General features: G+C 37.0%; 2 protein-coding genes across 6 annotated transcripts in view; one reads left to right on the top strand and one right to left on the bottom strand.

The window, feature by feature from the left end:
- Positions 1–15292, top strand: part of PPP2R3A (protein phosphatase 2 regulatory subunit B''alpha) — a 221725-nt gene extending 206433 nt beyond the window's left edge. For 4 of the 5 annotated variants that reach the window (XM_029213675.1, XM_029213673.1, XM_029213674.1 and 1 more), the window contains one exon: positions 12548–15176. In XM_029213675.1, coding sequence (XP_029069508.1) covers positions 12548–12674 — 127 coding nt within the window. In that variant the 3' untranslated portion in view covers positions 12675–15176. Of the gene's footprint in view, positions 1–12547 lie in introns of all 5 variants that reach the window. The other variant, XM_029213677.1, reaches the window with a different exon arrangement.
- A 1342-nt stretch (positions 15293–16634) lies between these two features.
- The window catches only part of MSL2 (MSL complex subunit 2), a 36307-nt gene continuing 32083 nt past the window's right edge, over positions 16635–20858 (bottom strand). Inside the window, exon 2 of the mRNA XM_029214925.1 lies at positions 16635–19986. Coding sequence (XP_029070758.1) covers positions 18395–19986 — 1592 coding nt within the window. The 3' untranslated portion in view covers positions 16635–18394. The remainder of the gene's footprint in view (positions 19987–20858) is intronic.

The following is a 20858-nucleotide window of genomic DNA, read 5'->3' as shown; positions in this document are numbered from 1 at the left end:
CATTATAGAATAAAATTACAAATCAATAACAGAAGGAAATCTGGGAACCCCAAAATGTTTGGAAATTAAATCACACACTTCTAAAGACACATGGGTCAAAGAAGACACTGCAGGGAAATTTAATACTATCTTGAAACGAATGAAAATAAAAGAACATATGAAAATGTATGAGGTGCAATTAAAGCAGTGCTTAGAGGAATATTTATGGCCCAGAAAGGTCGAACATCAATAATATAAGCTTCCATCTTAAGAAGCTAGAAAAAGGAAGAGCCAAATAGACCCAAAATAAGTAGGAAGAAGGAAATAACAAAGATCAGAGTAGAAATCCATGAAATAGAAAATAGGAAAATAATATGAAAGAACTGATGAAACCAAAAGTTGGTTCTTTGGAAAGATTTTAAAAGAGATAAAGCTTTAGAAAAAACGAGAGAGAGAGAAAGGAATAAATTAAAATCAGGATGAAAGAGGTTGCATCACTATGGACACTATAGAACTTAATTATAAAGGAATATTATGAACAACTTTATCCCAATAAATTTGACATCTTAGATGACATGGGACAAAATCCTCAAAAAACTCAAATTACCAAAGCTGGCTCAAGTAGAAATGGAAAATCAGAATAGACTATATCAAGATACTAAAGTTATTAAGTTTTCCCCAAAAGAAAAGTCCAGGTCCAGATGGTTCCAATGGCAAATTCTGTCAAATATTTAAGGGAAAAAATAATACCAATCTTTCATTAATACTGTCAGAAAATAATAGTAGGAGGGAACACTTCTAAATTTATTTTAGAAAGCCAGTATTACCTTTATACCAAACCCAGACAAAGATCACGAGAAATGAAAACTGCAAACCAGTATCCCTCATGAACATCAATATAAAACTTTTCACAAAATATTTATCAAATCCAGCAACATATAAAAAAGATTATACACTCTAAGTGGGGTTTACCTCAGGAATGGAAGGCTGTCTTAACATCTGAAAATCTATTAATGTAATACACCATATTCATATAATAAAGGACAAAAACCACATAATTTCCACAGACACAAAAAAAGCATTTGACAAAATCCAACATCCATTCACAGTAACTCTTACCCCAGTAAGGATAAAAAGGAACTTCCTTAACCTGATAAAAGGCATCTATAATTAACATCATACGTATAGTGAAAAACTGAATGCCTTTCCAATAAGATCAGGAACAAGGCAAGGATGTTTCTGTCCCTCCCCATTTCTACTCAGCACTGTAACTGAGGGTCCTATCCTGTGCAGTAAGACAAGAAAAAAAACCATTAAAAGTGTTCAGATAGATTGGAAAGAAAAAAGTAAATCTATTCCTAGATTATATATCCTTTAAGTAGAAAATACAAAGAAATCTGTGTAAACGCTACCAGAACTAATAAATGAGTTAGCAAGGTCTCAGAATACAAGCTCAGTATACAAAAATCAGTTGTATTTCCATGTACTAGCAATGAACAATCAAATAGTGAAATTCAAATAAAGAATTCTATTCACAACAGCATCAAAAAGAAAAAATACAATAAGTATAACAAAAGAACTATAATACTTGCACGCTGAAAACTGCAAAACAGTGCTGAGAGAAATTAAAGACCCAAATAAATAGAATTAGAAAGCTCAGTATTGTTAAAATGTCAGTTCTCCCCAAATTGATCTACAGATTTAACCCACTCCCTATCAAAATCCCTGCAGGCTTTTGTTATAGAAATTGGCAAACTGATCCTAAAATTTATATAGAAATGCAAAATACCTAGAATAGCCGAACACTTTTTTAAAAGAACAAAGTTGAAGGACTTAGGCTACCTGATTTCAAAACTTACTAGAAAGCAAACAACCATCATGGCATTGTAGAATTGCTAAGTATACACAATCAATGAAACACTCTAGAAATAGACCCTCATATACACAGCCAATTAATTTTCAACCAAAGGAGAAAGGGTGGTCTTTTCAGAAATGATGCTGAAATAATTGGATGTCCATATGCAAAAACAAGAACCTCAATCCACATCTCACACCATATACAAAGATAATTATCTCGAGTTCCCTGGTGGTCTAGTGGTTAGAATTTGGCACTTTCACTGCCATGGCCTGAGTTCAATCCCTGGTGGGGGAACTGAGATCCCGCAAGCCGCATGGAGTGCCAAAATAATAATTATTATTATAATTATTAATAAATATTAATTATTATCTCAATAAATTTAAGAGCTGAAACCCTAAAGCTTCTAGAATAAAACATAGAAAAATCTTTGTGACCTTGGGTTAGGCAAGAGCAATAAAAATATGGATAAATTGGACTTCCTTCAAAATTAAAAACTATTGCTCTTCAAAGACACCATTAAGAAAATGAAAAAGACACACTGGGGGAAAACATTTCTAAAACATCCTGATTAAGGATTCTTCCCAGAATATATAAAGAACTTACAGCTCAATAATAAAATGACAACCTAATTTTTTAAGTGAACAAAAATTTGAATAAATATTTAACTAAATTAGAGGTACAAACAGCAGATAGATATATGAAAAGATGCTTTACATCATTAGACATTAGGAAAATGTAAATTGAAACCACAATGAGATACACTACACAGCCACTAGAACATCTAAAATCACCAATTGGCAATGATGTGAAGAAGCTGGAACCCTCATATATTGGACTGATGTGGATGTAAAATTATGTAGCCTCTTTAGAAATGTTTGGCAGTTTCTTAAAAAGTTAAACATACATTTATCATATGAATCAGCAGTTCCACTCCTAGGAATCGACCCAAGAGAAATGTTTACCCAAGACTTGTACATGAATGTTTACAGCAGCATTATTCTTAGTAGCCCAAAACTGAAAATAATCCAAATATCCACTAAACTGGTGAATTGAGAAACAAAATATAGTATATCCATGTAATGGAGTGCTCTTCAGCAATAAAAAAAAAAAAAAAGGAATGAACCATTGACAAACACAACATTGATGAATCTCAAGCCAAGTGAAAGAAGCTAGACAAAAAGAGTATATTCCAATCTTGTCTGATTCCATTTATGTAAAATTCTAGAAAATGCATCCTAGGGACTTCCCTGGCAGTCCAGTGGTTAAGACTCCGTGCTCCCAATGCAGGGGACACGGGTTCAATCCCTGGTTGGGGAACTAAGATCCCGTGTGCCACACAGCACAGCCAAAATTAAAAAAAAGAAAAAAAAGCAGCCTTGCCAAAGGGGAAAGGGGCAGGGAGGATGGATTGGGGGGTTTGGGATAAGCAGATACACACTACCGTATGTAGGGTAGATGACCAACAAGGATTTACTGTGTGGCATAGAGAACTCCATTCAGTATCTTCTGGTGACCTATAGTGGACAAGAATCTGAAAAAGAATATATATGTATAACTGAATCACTTTGCTGTACACCTGAAGTACACAGTATTGCAAATCAACTATATTTCAATAAAAAAGAAAATATCACAATTTTTTAAAATTTTCTAAAAAATTCTAGAATGACAGAAACCAAATCAGTGGTTAGCTGGGGAGGGCACAAGTGATTCTAAAGGGGCATGAGGAAACTTTCGTTGGGGGGGGGCAGGGGGGTGGATATTTACATGATCTTGAGGTGTTGGTTTTACAGGTGTATACAAAAGTCAAAACGTATTAATTATACACTTTAAATATGAGCAATTTATTCTATGTCAAATATACCTCAATAAATAAAAGGAAAGAACTACTAATACATGCAACAACACGGATGAATCTAAAAAATACCATTCTACATGAAAGAAGCCGGACACTAAAGACTACAAATTATATGATTCCATTTATATGAAATTTCTAGAAAAGGCAAAATTATAGAGCCAGAAAACAGATCAGTGGTTGCCTAGTTCCAGGATTGAGAGTACAAAGTGAATGCAAACAAGCACAGGGAGAGGAAAGGCAGATGGAGAGATGAAAGTATTCTACAATTGAATTGTGGTGACGATTGCACAATTACTAAAACACATTAAACACTTAAGATCAGTGAATTCTATGATATGTAAATTAAACTTAAATAAAACATTTGTAAAAAGCAAGCACCCAAAAAAGTTTAGCTTATTAAATTGGCAGGAATTTTTTAAGAGATGGTATGAATTCAGTACATGCTTGCATTCCTGCTGTATACTAAGCACTACTGGATATTGGTGAACACAGACAGGATCCCTGCCTTAGCAGGGAAAAACAGGCAGGTACAATTAAAATAAAGTGTCTTAACTGCTCTCTCATAGAAGCAGCACACTGTAGTAACATATTGCTGGTAGAAGCAAATTGGCCCAACCTCCCTGGAAATTAATTTGACAATATGCTGTAAAAGCCTGAATTCATACCCTTTGACTCCCGATTCTAATTCTGGGTATCGATTGTAAATAATCAGAAATTTAGATAGAACTGTTCTATCCAAACAGTTGGCATTGGTCACAGGTAATTATAAAATTAAAAAATTCAAAGCAACACAAATGCACGATAATAGAATAGTTAAGTAAGTCATGGTATCTATGTGTCATATTTTGCAGACATTTAAATTATGTGTTGCACAAAAATGTAACATGGAGAAATCAGGGTTACAAACTTGTGATATAATCTCAATATTAAAAATGTGTATCTATATAAACATGCTAAATGATAAGGCTCCAAAATATTAACAGTGGTTAACTCTGGGCTGTGGGATTGCAAGTACTTTGGTTTTTTATACTGTTCTATAATTTATAATGTTTGTATAATGAACATGTACTACTTTAATAAACAGGAAGAAGTTATTTTTCTCCTTTATCTGTTTACATAGCTGATATGTATTCACTGCAGAACAGTTAGAAATGAAGATAAAAATCTTCACCTAAAATCTACCACCCAGAGATAGCCTGACTTATCATTTGGGAGTATATCCTTCTAGACATTTCTTTGCAAATAGATAAGTAATTTGTTTTACAGAAATGGAACTTTATACTACATATTGTTTTGTAACCTGATTTAGAGGAAGGAGAAAATAGAGATAGCAGGTCTAAACACTTAGAAGTTTATTAGTCTAAAAAGGAGAGAAAATAGGTGGCAACTAAAGAGAATAGGTAACTGGCTCAAGCAAAATTTTTTCTCGAGTTGTGGTAGTGCTCAAAGAAGGTGCCAGTGTGTGTGGAGGGCAGAGAGGGGAAGCAAAGGGATACAGACAGAAATACAGGTGAGGGGTCACGAGAGGAGATGCGGAGACCAGCTGTAGTGAAATTTGACCAGTGCATATGAGAGGCTTCTGCTGGACACCCATCTTCTCATGTTGTGGGAGATAAGATAAGGCCTACACAGAGCACATGTGGGTGATGAGATCTCAAGGGGAGAGGAGAAGCCTTACAACAGCCATGGCCTGTAGGGTGAGCACTAGAATGTCAACAAAGGAAAAGAAAGGCCTCTTTATTACAGTTGTTAGTAACTGACTGACATGGTTCAAAAGCAAGGCCAGACCCAGAATTCCAAGGCTACATCACCTAGGGCTTCATCTCAAGAGGAATTACAAATAAATTAGGGTGAGTCTGCCAAACAGAAATTACCAGAATCAAATATTAGAAAGGGAGGAAGCATGGTAGTGCCATGGAAAGAGCATAAGCTTAGGAGCCAGACAGATCTGGTTCTACCTCCCACTCACCAGCTGGGCAGGTTATCTGACTCCTGAGGCTAAGTTTCAGAAGATACCAGCAACCACCTTCCAAGGTGGTTGTGAGAATCAAAGATAATACATATAAACACCTGGCACATCGTAGATACCTGACAAATAATAGCTATTACTGCTCCCTGAAGGAGAAGAGATACAATATAACATCATGGTTAAAAGCACAGAATTTGGATTTAGACAAATTTAGTTAACTTCAAAGCCTTGCTCTATCAATCACTAGAGCAAGCCTCAGCATCCCCTATACAATGAGGATACCACCTGCCACACCAAGCTGTTTCCGGATTAAATAAGACAATGTACATAATGTATTATGAGCTTAGGCATAGTGCCTATGTAATCAATAAACAATGGCTATTATTACTACCACTTCTGTGATATTGGTCACATTATATAACCTCTCTGAATTATAATTTAGTCAGGTATTACATTAGCATTCCACTGTCTACCTTGTTCCCTTCATTCCCAGGGCACAGAACATGGCACACAGTTGGCAACAGTAAATATCTGTTGCATGAACAACAGGACTGTACTGAGAATTAAAGATAATGTATATAACGTTATCTAACAGTGTCTGGCATATAAATCCTGGGAAAAATGGACCTATTTGTGTTTCCACTGGAACATGGGCTCCTTCAGGGCAGAGCACCTTGTTTTATTCATCTTGTAATACCAGCACCTGGCAAACTGTTAGGGATGTAGGAGATCCTTAGCAAATGTTTACTGAGTGGCACAGAAGGCAGCAGTAACCTGGCAGCCACCCTCACTACAAGGATAACGCAGGAGCCCAAACAACTTGACCCTCCAAAATCAACTTGAAATTCTCTATCTACTTTACCATCTAACATCATAGGTCACCTCTGGGCCAAGTGCCTGTACCTCCTGATTCAAGGCTCGTACTTAGGTAATGCCTTCAATAAGCAACCTAGTAATTAAAAGATAATAAGTAATCTGGTAATGACTCCATATTTTAGTGAGGTGAAAGAGGGTAAAGGGTCTCCATAAGTATGAGTTTGCAAACATTGTGAAGTATCCCATCTAGCATCAAAGTAATGAACGGTCATAGGGGAAGCCAGGGTACCAGTTACATATACCTAGTCAACTAAATGACCATGACTATGTGTCAGCTATTTGAAGATAACAGGTTATGACACCAAACTTATAGTTAACATTCTTATGGTTTCTGCAATAAAGTTTAAAACTCCACAAAAACTGTGAAAAGCAGGCTAAAGGGTCCTCTATGTTGCTATCTTAAGAAAACGCAGCCTGTAATAATTAGAAACAAGATTCTCTGCCAATCTGACAAATACTTGATTACTTCAGATTTTTAGTTAACAGTCTTTTACATTATCTCAAAAATACTTTCTTACTGGATATTCTGGTGTTTCACCAACAGCTTTACATTTGATCAACTTAGATTAAACACAGTTTTCTTTTGCATTCTGAGAGTCATTATCTGATTAGTAGAGAAAGATAAGCTTACTGCAGAAAAATTGCAAAATATAAAGAGATTAAAATCATCCTTGGTTCAGTCATCCAGAAGTAACCATTATTTATACTTTGGTATATTTCTTTTTGATGCTTAATGTTACTAGTGTATTCAAAAACATGACTTTTAATGCTTCAGAGTATTCTCTCAAGCAGTAACACATCCATTTTCCCTATCATTGGACATTTAGATAATTTAGAAGAACTGTTTTCTACTGAATGATGTTTTTAAAGGTGGATTTCTCCTTTATACTAAATATAAACATGTACTGACTTACACCTTGTATGAGATCTACATTTACTTCATTCAGCACTGGAAAATAAGACACTGTAGGCAAAGAAGGCCCGTCAGAAACCCACTGGAGCAGTCTTCCAGGAATGTATGCTATTGAGAGTCAAGTCTGGGGTAAGGGGCTGTATGGAGCCTGGCTGTCCTGAGTGAGGTGGGAGAATTTAGCAGAAGAGCAGGGATCGTGGCGGGTGGGGTACGTGTGTGTATACATTGGGGCATGAGTTATAATCTTACAAGTCCAATAGTTCTGAGTCATTATTTTATAATCTAAAGTTTATTCTAAAATTTTTATACTATCTACATCCAAAATAAAGAATTAATAACTGATGATTCATGACCCTAGAACTGCAAGAGATCCTCAGCCATCAAAAATGTAGTATCAGGACTTCCCTGGTGGTCCCGTGGTAAAGAACCCGCTTTCCAATGCAGGGGACGCGGGTTTGATCCCTGGTCAGGGAACTAAGATCCCACATGCTGCGGGGCAACTAATCCCACGCGCCACAACTACTGAGCTCGCGTGCCTCAACAAGAGAGCCCACGCGCCCTGGAGCCCACATGCCACAACTAGAGAGAGGAAACCCGGGTGCCACAACGAAGAGCCCACACCTCCATGAAAGATCCCGCACAAAGACCCCACGTGCCGCAACTAAGACCTGACGCAGCCAAAAATAAAGAAAAAAAAAATGAAGTAGGATCAACTTTCTGAGGCAGGAAAGGAGGTGGTACATATTAGGAAATTTTAACAAAAGTTGAAGCAAAAGATTTTCTATAATAGTTACTGAATGGGTCAATAAGGAAATTCTCTGAACCAAATATCTAACTTCTAAAGTATTGATATTTCAGGTAATCCATTTTATATAAATGACTTAGGTTATCTGTTCTTAAAAGTATAAAGGTAAAATTCATCCGCTCCTATTTCTAAAGTGTTATAGACTCCAATTCAGAGAACTATTTAACAGTTTATTTTATACATATAGCCAGCATATATCTTAGATTTCCTCAGATAAGCCCTGAATCAAATATTCTATCCCTTTGCCCCTGTAGTCAGAATCCCAGAAGTGGAATCAAACCACAACTCCCAGACAACACCCTGAAACTGCATACAAATTCTTTGTCAGACCACATATGTGCCAGTCATTATTTCTGCTCATTCCAGCTATTATACTTCCATCCCAGGAATCTGCAGAACTAGCCCTAATACTTTTGCCCAGAAATTGCTCATCTGAAAGGGGAAACTTACTTAGGGAAACAGGTTTCTAAAGGCTATCATATTGCTAGCAAAAATATGATATTTGATATTTGGCAAATTGCAAAAGTATATGAACCATCATTTTCCCTTATGCTAACTATGAAGTTACTAGTAGTTGCCACTATGTTACTACTAAGTTAAAGAATTTGTCCTCAATTTGATATCTAGGGTTTCTTAGTGAACTGTTTGTGAACTCTATGAGTTCTGCTTTAAAGCTCTGACCACTCTACTCATTTAAAAATGGCCAATTAACAGAGAATACCTCATAAAATAATTTCATTTGAGCCCAGAGGAATCCCAGTGACCTACGAGTAAACCTGGAAGTGGTCATTTAGAAGAAATCAGTAAACATTCTCTCTCCCTCAGGAATTCCTGGAGAGCAGGATAAAGATTAAGGCTCTTGCAGTTCTGACTTTAGTGACTTCAAGGTGACTTCTGCACCCTCACCATTTTACTGACTCCAGCCTTCCCCAACAACTCAACACATAGTTTTACAAAAGCATTAGGACATCATTTTTCATTCAACAGTACATTTTAAGCACCTAGCACCAGGCACTAGACTATATAGCCCAAGAAAATTAGTGAGTTATAAAATGGACACTTTACAGTTGAGTAGGGATGACATTTATTTAATTATACAGTTATGAAAGAAATAAACAGGGTAAACCGATAATGGAGAGAGGCCTGCAACTTAGGATGCTGAGGGAAGAAGAATCTCCTAGGGAGGTGATGAGAACCTAAAATTTGAGAAGGAAAATTATGCAAAAAGCAGGGAGCAAAAATGTTCTAGGCAGAGGGAAAAATATAAGCAATGGCTCTGAGGCAGGAAACTGTGTTGAGGACATTTTAAAAGGCCAGTGTAGCTGGAGTATAGTGAGCAACAGAGGGAAATGTGGCTGGAAAGATTAGCAGGGGCCAGATCATGCAGGGCCTAGGGGAGAAACTGAAAAAAGTTAAACAAGGTAGTAGTGTAACCCCACTTGCGTTTTTTGAAGATTACTCTGCTACATTGGTAGAGGGGCAATAGAGGCAGGAAGACAAATAAGGAGGCCATTACAGACATCTAAATAAGAGATAGTGGAAGCTCAGGCACTGGGAATCAAGAACCTTTTAAATGACATCTCAGATTCAAAGATGAGCACAAGTTAACCAAAGGGGGAAGGGCACTGCAGGCCACTGAAAAACAGGTATTGTACCGTGGCATTAGGTCCCAAGACCTATTCTGACACTGTAAACAGTCTGGTATGACAAAAGCAAAGGGTATGTGATAGGAGCGAAGGCAAGAAGACCAAGTGTTAGAAAACTATTGCAATAATCCAAGCAAGAAAGTATAGCATCCTGAACTAAATCAGCGGCAATGGAGAGGAAGAAGCAGGACTGCATCCATGTGGTATTGAAAGTGGTAGGAAAGAGTGGCTGGATTTGAAGAGGGAAGGGGAAAGGCAGGAAGGGGAGCTTGGAATAACAAGGTTTATGGTTTTGAGTAGGTAGGTTATGGTGCTGTTTGCTAAAATAGGGAGAACCAGGGGTATGGGAAGGACGAGTCCAGGTTTGTACACGCTGCCATATGGGAAGAGCCACATAATAGACAGCTGGATACGTGGCAGTCTCCAACTTAGAAAGAGGCTGAGGCTAGACATGTACATTTAGAAACCACAGGTAAACAAGTGGTAGATAAAGCCATAGAAAGACTGATTGCTCAGGGAAGTACAAAATGAGAAGAGCTTAGTCCAGAATGCTGGGATGCACTAACCCTAATGGGGCAAGAGTTAGAGCAGGGTTTCTCAACAACAGCACTGATATTTTAAGCTGGGTAATTCTGTTGTGAGGCACTTTCCGTTACATTGTAAGATGTTTAGCAACACACCTGGACTCTACCCACTAGATGCCAATAGGACCTACCCAGTTGGGACAATCAAATATGGCTCCAGACACTGCCAAAAGCCCCCCGGAGTGGGGGGAAGCACCGCCAGCTGAGAACTACTGAGTTAGGGTAAAAGGACTCACCGGGACACTGACAAGAGGTTCTGAATGAGCTCCCTCAAACTTAAGATTCCTCCAAAGTCTCTGTGTATATTACTGCTCTTGGTGCCTTGAAAGTACAAAAGAAATGCAGGTGACATTCTACTACATCCAACCCACAAAGCATTGGAATACTTTTAGGTACCAGATTGGATCAAATCCATTGCTGGAAATCCCATTTCTGTATGAGGCTACAGTGGGGGAAAAATACATACTCTTTTGTAAAAGATTTTTTATTCACAAATTACAAAAAAAATTGTGACCCTGCCCCACAGTATAGGATGAGGTGTCACCATCCTGCTTCAGTAAGCCCCAGCACTTCTCCATCACGAGAATAATATGTGATATTTTCCAAGAGTTTATGATATATAGGCCCTCTCACCTAATCTCTTTTCAACACTTATAAGGGGTAGGAACTGCTATTAGTCGAGGAGGCTGATGCCCAAAGTCATATTAAGTGACCTGAGATTAGAACTCAACTTCCAAAGTCCATGCTCTAAGGCTAAACCACTTAGCCACTATTCCAGATGGCCTCGATTAGGCTACAAGCTTTGTGAGGAAGGGGCTGGTTGGTCTTTTTCACCATTGTATCCCTAGCATTTGGCTCATGCTTAGCAACAGGAGCTCAAATAGTTACTGTGAATGAGTCTCAGTTCAGACTTAACTCTTTAATTCATTCCCAGATCTGCATTGAGAGCTCACAGACAGCAAGTTAGGTTACCAAAAGGAAGAAAATGCCTTCCATTCTGACAGGAAATAAGCAGCCAGTGTCTGACACTGCATTTCTAGAATTAACTTTTCTTTGAGAGTTTTTCCGCCCAGAAATGGAGCCTCTACCATCAACCCTGCTTCAGTTGCATTAAAGCAAACTTACTCTCCTTACTGCCTCCTTATTCAACATACACCGTAACTGGCGTATAACTATTGAGGCCTCAAGGAGATGGGGGAGGAGTGGAAACAGAAATTAAGTATGGAATATTTTTGCAAAATGACAGTTAAGTAATTTCTGACAGGATCATAAATGGTACTCAGGGCAACGTTTTCCAAACATCAGATAAGCTTTTTAATAAAAATGTAATATTCTCTACTCTCTATGAATAGGTGCCACCTACTAGGTATTCCTGCCTCAGCATATTTTTCATCACCAGGCAGTCTTGGTACCTTTTTTAATAAAAGGACTATATATCCAGAAATTTCTGCACAGAGGAAGCAGCCATCATTCTGAGATAAAATATTTTGTCATCCCTACCTGGAATAGCCAGGAGGGGTGGCCTGGAGGATATGGAACTCAGGAAATACAAGTAACCTCTAAAGAGGGAATATGCTGTGGCGTTCTGCAAAGAATGGAGGGAAACCCATGAGTGGACTTTAATATGCTCTATGTACACATAGATATACATCTTCAACGTACTTCTTGGAAGCCATGGAAGCTATAAAACTATTTGAGAGAAAGTTCCCCACTCCGCATGGAAGCCACTTCAATGAAAGCATTCATGTAAAATTCATACTTTCCAGACCTCATACCCTCCCTAACCTAGCTTCATCCATAATGCTCTCATTCCCATCAAAGCCTCTAGGGAAGGCTTGATTCAGCCAGTTTTCAACATAAGTAACAGGGAAGGGAGAAGAATGTGTTTTCTGTTCCAGAGCACTGTCCCCTCCAGGGTGGCTCAGTTGTTCACAGCTACCATTTAGCAACTCGGGGTATTTCTGCTAGCTGGTCTTGTCTCTAGTTTGCTATACTAACTTCTACCCAAACATTAAAACTTTCTTTTAAAAAAATCAGTAACTCACTTTTGCTGTTCTTTCAGCTCCTTTGAAGATTATGAAACAGAGGAACCTGCCTCTCCCTCTGAAATTGGAAACAAAGGCAATAAAATAGTGACCTCAAGCCTTTCAGAGAAATGTGGAAAGCTTCAGTCAGTGGATGAAGAATAGCTGCCAATGTCTACATGAAAGGGAGATATGTATTTTAAATGTTTTTTTCTTGTGAAGAGATGCTGTAGTTTGCATATTGCTTTTTAAAGGCTTTGATTTCTGCAAGTGCGTTATCTGCAGCACTAGGAATTTTTTTTAACGTTTTTGAGCAATAGCTCTGGATACACATACCCAGTTTGGGAGACTCCTCCAATTTGCCTCAAACCTCTTACAGAGCTTTTCCTCAGAAGCAAGTAAGATATACATCACCTTCCAACGTCTGTGAATCAGCACTCTTCACCCCTGAATGTACCAAGGATCTCTTGGGGACAGTGCCAAGCACAATTCTCTGCACAAAAGCAGGAGTTGCCTCTGTTGTCCAGCATCCCTGAGGCCCATCAGGGCTCCTATGGAGCCCAGAAGAAACCTTCACTTGCAGAAAACTTGAGTCAAAAAATTCTGGAACTTGAAAAAGCAGTCAGGGCCTCCAGAACTGAATTAGCCCTGGTAATAAAAGCACTGCCAAAACATCTCAGAGACTTCTTTTAATTGTATGTGTACTGGAGTTCAAAGATCTTGAACTTAATCTAATTTCACAATGACCTGCCAAACTGCTAGTCACTTTACATCCTCAGGTATTGTAACCACTGGGCCTTCCAACCTTGCTGGCAAGCTCTAAATAATCCCTCCCCATCCTGACTGTGGATCTTATATAAAATCTGAAGAAAAACTTGTTAACTGAAGACACGTACAGAATATGACTCACACTTGGGGGGGAAAAAGTTTCCTTTTAACTCATCTAACATTTGTAGAGAATTACTGAGTGATTAATCTAAAAATTAGTTGATGTCCCATCTATACTTCATATCAGAAGACCTACTTGAAGACTTAAATAATTATATATGAAAATTCTTACTAGACATATTCATCACTAAATATTAGACTAGGCCAACAGTAAAGGCCTCAATCTAAACATTATTCCTTAACTTCATGTTGAAAAGAAACTATTTCAAGTATTGCATCCACTTCAGTATTTATCACAAAAATGGAAGAAAACAGTGATGCCACCCATAAAGGAAAGCAACTTCATGTTTACTATAGTGGTAGATGTGGTCAACACAGAATACATTTTTCAGCAAGCCACAATGCAGCCAAGCCCCGCAATACTGTTGAAGATAAAATTGAAAATAAACTATTAAAAAGGATGGAAATTTCTGACACTATAAAAGAAACCCCCAAGAAACTTTTTAATATCCACTTCTGTCAAAGTCATCAAGTTTTCTCCTGGATTTTTTGTTTTAACCTCAAGTCCTAAATGTCAGAATAGCTTCCTTTGCACCCCACATTGGTTCCCTTGCTGGTGTGACGGCCAGACTTTGAAACAATCAAACCTTGGGCTGTGGTAGGCAAAAAGTGGAGAAAAGGAGAATTTAGGAAATGCACCATCAACTAGTATAGTTATTAATAGAGTTAGCAATCCTTCCTGTCAGTATCCTCCCAGTTTCCTGTTATTTTACCTTCATGATCAGAACTGACCTTCCATTTAACTATTACAGAAAGTATTAAAAGTTAGTTTCTAACAGTTCACAAAGAATAAATAAAAGCTTAAAAGTGACTAAATTTTTTGGAAACACTACAAAAAATAATCTAAACACACTGGTAAATTATTAGGATTAAAAGTGTTTATGTGGTACATGAAATTTACCGTCTATCCCATCCAACCTTTACCAGGGAACAAAAGCAACTTTACATTTTCAGATAAAAATGCTAAAAAGGTAAATTTTGTTAGAAGCCAGATATGGTTTAAAGGTTTTATTAGCCATAATGATCTAAACTATTTCTAAGACTCAGCAAAAATTCAGTTTTCCAATATACATTTGATTTTGGTTTTTTTTACTACATGGCTGTACTTGACCTTGTTTCTACTTACTGAAGTCCTCTTTCACTTTGGTCAATAATTGGTTTCAAAAGTCTACAGTTATTATAAAAGTACAGCTAACAATATCATTCCACTTAAGATAGTGCTTTTAATTTAGGTTACCCAAAGTATCACATTTTCAGACGTAAGAATGTGTTTCACTGTACTCCCTTCTTAGTACTGAATGTAAGAAATGTGAATTCTGAGGAACTAAGATATAGTATATATTTGACTTTCTGGTAAAGATCATGCAGAATATAATCATTACTGCCCAACTGGAAATTTCAATTTATTACAATATCCAAGACTCTTGATAAAAGTTAAGTTGAGGGTATGATCTTAATGCTAGTCAATGAAAAATGAGTTTCATAGCATAACATTGCCAAGGTAATCAAACTAATGAAATTCTGTATATTTTCCCTGCATCTTATCTATGTCATTGTGTACTGTTCAAAGTGTTTATAAAACTCTAGATTGATCAAATGAGAGAAGTCATTTGCTCAACTTTTGGAAATGTTATGGTGTGTTTGGGTGGAGAAGCCTGCATGATTTAACTTTTGTTTTTGTTTTTCCCTTTTTGCAAAACTAAATAAAGTTGTCAAATATGAACTAAGATAATCACTACACACTTTTGGTTTTAATCACACTTGCAATTCATTTTTATGTTTGAAAGAGTAGCATTATAAACAAACTTGAGTTTCAAAGAGAATAACTCTTTGAACCCCTGGGAAAACTTTATAAAGAAAGATCTGGAAGGATAACACCTCATAATGAAAAGTGATTTCCTCTGGGGATAGGAATTTGGGTTTGGAAGTGAGAAGTTCACAGGGATCAAAGGAGACTTTGAGCCTTATATATAGTATATTCTTTTAAAAGAATGTGTAATTGTTATTTGGATACCTAAAACTAAATTTTTTAAAAATGAGGGAGAAAAATTAAAATACCATCCACACATTAGATTCCCATTCTATACTGTGAACTTAGTATTTTCTAAAGCATTTTATATTTGTTGCCTATGATAGGGAAAAGAAATTTTACTTTTCATCGGTTGTTAAACTTTTACTTTTCTTCAGCGAGGTCACCAACGAGTTATTTTAAGAAAACTAAGAACACAGTGAAGGAATTCTTTATCCTAGAACTGTATTACACCTCTGCTTAGAGATGTAGACCTATGGAAACTAATCAAAAAGATTAGCTCTAAAACTGTCAGCTCTAAAACTTCTGTCACCTAAGGTGAAAGATCATTGGATCATTTATGGTAATTACAAGAACTCAAAAGAACAAGTGAAGATGAGTCATATTAAATGCTGTTATTGTTTTGGTGGTTTCAAATCCTGTTGAAGTAAATCCAGTTACTTCAGTAATAATTTCTCAATCATCCCTTGTTAGCCATTGGTCAGCATTCCTAAAATAACTCACGGTATAAAGAAAAACAACGCAAAAATCAAGGCACTGTAATTAATACTCTTCCCCAAATGCATATAATACAGGCCATTCAGAGCGTGCTATCCCAAACTCCTCAATATTCTACAACATAGAATTACAAAACTAACATTTATTGAAAGATTTAAGGTGTAATACAGGTTTCCAAAAGTGTGGCAGTGAGAATACCAGCATAAAAAAGAGAAACTTGTGCTAAAAAAAACCTGAATTCATCACTGGCAATATTACATAACAATCAAGGCCCTCACATACTAATGATTTTCACTTTATCTATATTGCCAACCTCCCATGCATCAAAAAACAGAAAACTAAGATTATCAAACTTGGGAAGCAATAAAGTACTCAAGGAATTTTAAAATCGTAATATTAGGAAAATTTGGGAGATTTGCAAAATTTATCCTAATCATCCATGTGTACAATCTCATTTCTAGTCATTTTTGCAGTGATCATTAGTGAATAAAGAACAGATTTACAAGTTTATATAGCAGGGCATCTGCGTCCAACACAAAATTGTTACAAACTTTAGGCAAATACATGTTTCATAAGACACTGCTAACACTTAGAGGAATTAAATAAAATTCCGAAACTTGGAAAGCAAATAAAGACAAGACAACTAAGAAGCATTTTCCACCATTTACTCTTGTTATCAAAAATAGTTCAACTCTTCTCGCAAAACAAAAACAAAATAGTACATACTGGACACATACATCACATTTTTCTTCCTATGGCTTTAGCCCACCCCCACCCACCAAAAGAGACAAAAAAAAAAAAAAAAAAAACCCCAACAACAACAACAAAAACAACTCTACCTGACCACATTCACAGAAAATGACACCAGGATACACTACAAAACAGAAGGTGTCATCTGCTCTGTGTCCAAAGGTTTCTTCTCCATGTCTTGTACTAGGTGAGTAACCATCATTGAAAATGCTGTGTGCCAAATCAAAACATAACTTCAACATATGTCAGATCTCAGGAGAGATGGTGAACGTAGTAGAAACTGAAAATTTTCCAGCAGTATTTTTCTTTAAATAAGCACTGTCAAAGCAGCAACTCTTCTTTTAAATCATAAGGTCATTTCTTTACAACCTAGTCAGTCCTTGTTTTATTTGGGCTGTGCTCTTTCAAGCAACTGACTAGATTTCCCTTCAACAGAATGTTGTGACTCACTTATCTCCCCCATAAAAATTACAGGGAAGAAGTGCATTTAAACTGAAACATAGTTTGTGCTTTACATGCAAAAGAGTATTCTAAAGAATATCCTCCTAAATGCACAGGCTTCATAAAAAGGCATTTTTATTAGGCCTCTATAAAGAAGTCTCCACAATGAATAGCACCCTAAAAAAAAAAAAAAAAAAAAAAGGAAAGAAAGAAAAAAGCATATTCAAAATGAAGTCTGTGGCAAACAGAGGAAATGAAAATCACTTTGAAGTGGCCAATGGCAATAGGTATAATGCATAAATCTGAGTAACTTTTGGAGCATTATTCTAAAATTATTTTAAATAAATCCCAATTTCTAAATAAAACATTTAAATAATTTTTTAAAAAATTCTGTCACATACCATAGTCTAAATTCAATTACCTTCAGAATAGAACTGTTCTTCTCCACTTCATTTATCCTATTAGAACATTGCTCAAAGTGAAGGATTTGTTTTTTTCCCTAGAAATGAGTCAGACTTAACTAAAAATGGGGATCAACTCAGAAGAGTTTTGTGGCATAAACAGCTAAAAACATCTGCAGTCTGACAGAATTTCAGTTTGTTCACTTTTAAAAGACAGATTTCTTCAACATTCTAATGAGGGGCAAATTTTCTTTCATAATACTGCTGATTTAAGAACTGCTACATACACCAGTAGCCAATTTTCATGATTAGAAATGGTATTATGTCAGCACAAAGGTTGAGCTGGACACATCAGCTTTTCAACAGGAGAAACATCAATGGCATCTGAAGGTAGCACTGAGTCTCCTGAACAAACTAATGGCTACTTTTTCACAAAATATGAGCACAATCTTTATGGACTGACTAGATACCACTTCCTTACATTTAATCATAAACTTTGATTATGCACAAAGCATGACCATAAACAGTGAGGTTAATGTTATTTTCCTTGCCAAAGTTCGTTTTGTATAAATCAGTTGCATCAGCATTTGTTCTCAAACTATGAGGTTCTGTAAGAACTAAGGACATATAGTTGTAGGGTTACTCCTCCATTATCTGCAAACTATTTCCCCGACACTAACACATATAACTTAGCAATGAAAACACTTGATACAAGTGATCTATATGCAGGAGCTCCGGCAAGTTAAACCAACAAAACCATAGCTGCCGTAAAACTGTAGCTATTTCCCTACCAGAGGTAGGTTTAAAGACCCACTGATTTAACAGTCGAATCTCATGTCTATAGCTTCATCCAAACTTTTATCATCATGTGTACTGGCAGCTAAAAACGTTGTTACTGGGGACCCTGTGACATTAATTACACTGGTGCTGGTACTAGCATTGCGCACAGCAATGCTAGTCACGTTAATGCCCAAAGTGAGCCTGGTCTGCTCCAAGGCCTTTTCTGGCACAGCAAATGCCTCCAGCTTCTTCTCCCCATTGGCCATATAGGAGTTTTGGCAGCCACGACATATACAATCTAAGCAGGCTTTGCGGTTAGAGTAGCAAGGGCAGCGTTGGCCGCGGCATGTAAGAACACTTGGATTTTGAGTAGCACGCCCACATTTACACCCTTTCTTTTCCTGGGGTTTTTTATACACAGTCTTGGTAGGACTTCCTGGCATAAAATGATGACTAGGAATCTTTTCCTTTACTGTTTTGTCTTTTTTAAGAATACCTGGCTTGGTTTTAGAGTGAGATTTCTTGGATCCATGTTCATGACTCTTTTTCATGCTTTTAGCAGATAAAAGTACAGTTTTGCTGATTTTGGGTGTTGTGCCTCCATTGGGAACAGTTGCTATAGGTTGAAGAGAAATTTTGCTCTCCCGTTTCACTGTCACAGGAGCAGATGCCCCCAATGTTGGGCCTCGGATAATGGTAGAAATTGGAAGTGGCTGAACTTTCTCACTGTCGCTTTCTGATCTGGATCGTTTTCTATTCAATTTTGCTACCTTCGGAGTTGCTGCTGTACATGATAACCCATGAAGTGCAGGACTGGTGGACATAAAAACATTATGGCTAAGAGACTGGGAAGAAAGCTGCAGAAAAGGTCCATTGGATACAGTGGCTTCCAAGTTGGGCTGCAAATTAGGGCAACAGACTTCTGTGTTTGAAACAGTTTCTAAGCTGCGGAGTACTTCCTCAACACTCAGTAACAAAGAGTCACCAGGTTTTATATCTTCACTGAAACTGCAAATATCAATGCCTGTGGAGCATAAGTCAGTGGCCACCGTGTCACAGACAGGTGGCAAACTGTCAGACAGATCCTCAGTTTTTATGTCAACAGTGTTACATACATCAATTGTATTTGAATGTTCAGGTGAAGGAATATTTATACCAAATCTATCTATTGAAAGCCCATTATAAGTAGGCAAACCATTGATAACAGAACTGCCAATAGCAATGCTGAGGGTGCTTTCAGATACTGGAGATAAACTAGCTTGAGGATCAGTTGTGGGTTCTGAGGTCGAAGGTAAAGGGGAATGTGTCAAACACAAAGTAAAGGATGAATCTGAGGGTTTTTCCGTCTCCTCACAAAACAATGATCCATCATTAAGCAAAGCCAAAATATCAGAAGAACAGTCGACTGCTTCTATTATATCCCGTGCCAATGTAGTCTGTGTTATATATTCACAGAGTTTTTTGTAGCAGTTCACTAGGATGCTTAACTGCTTGTTTTCCTCAAACTGCTCATAGTCTTTGCACCAGCTACATGAAGGCTTCATCATCATTTTCTTGCCTTTACAACTTTTGCAGACATAGTGTTGGCAGGTGGAGTTGGTGGGTGCAATAGGATCTTGTAGCAAATGTCCTAAGAGGGAAAAAGGAGGAAAGCAAAGATTTTAGTAAGATAAATTTATAATTTCATATACTGAAGTTGAGATTATAAGTAATCTATTAAAGTTAAGATGGAGTAAACTCACCAGACCAGATAACAAAACATGTATCTTACAGGAAACAGAAAAATACTCAATAGCTCACTTCACTTCCATGCCATATTCCCCATTCCTTTATCTCAAACAGAATCTTCCTCAGTCTGCGTTTCTCCCCCAAATCAGTATGTTCTGGTCCACTTTCTTATTCTCTTCTCCAAAGGCTAGAAAGAGGTGGTGATCAGTCACTAAAAGCACAAACTAGGCTTACAACCCTTGGGACCTCAACCTAACCCAACTGTTGGTAATGCCACAACATACTGAGCACAGTCATACTGTTTATTTTGTGTTAGACATGGGAAAAAGATAAGAGCAAGAGAGAGTTAGTCCCTGCCCCCATTAAACATCCTTTGAGGGCATTAATCATTCAGTACAATGGCATCTTCATAGAAAAAAGTACAATTTCAAACCATTTCGTTTTATATACCAATCATAAACTAAGAGAAGACCAAAATATAGTTATGATGGAAAAGAACTATATTCATTTATTAAAAAAGGAAATATTACTAAATTCTTTTATAGAAAATCAAAATACAATGACAATGGAAATAAGTGTTTAAATGTAGTTAAAAAAAAAAACAACAGAGTATAATACTGGGCTCAAATTCTTCTGACAGAATACACAATGACCGTGGTCATGAACCACAAGTATCCAAAGTATAGCAATATAGTATAAAAGTGAAAGTGATCCCCCAACTTGATATAACTCCTAAACTATAAATGATCTATACATATGAATTAAAAAGGGGAA

Source organism: Monodon monoceros, unplaced genomic scaffold, assembly GCF_005190385.1.
Source record: "Monodon monoceros isolate NGI ecotype Baffin Bay Population unplaced genomic scaffold, NGI_Narwhal_1 Super_Scaffold_11, whole genome shotgun sequence".
Taxonomy (NCBI): domain Eukaryota; kingdom Metazoa; phylum Chordata; class Mammalia; order Artiodactyla; family Monodontidae; genus Monodon; species Monodon monoceros.
This window is presented reverse-complemented; position numbering and strand designations above follow the sequence as displayed.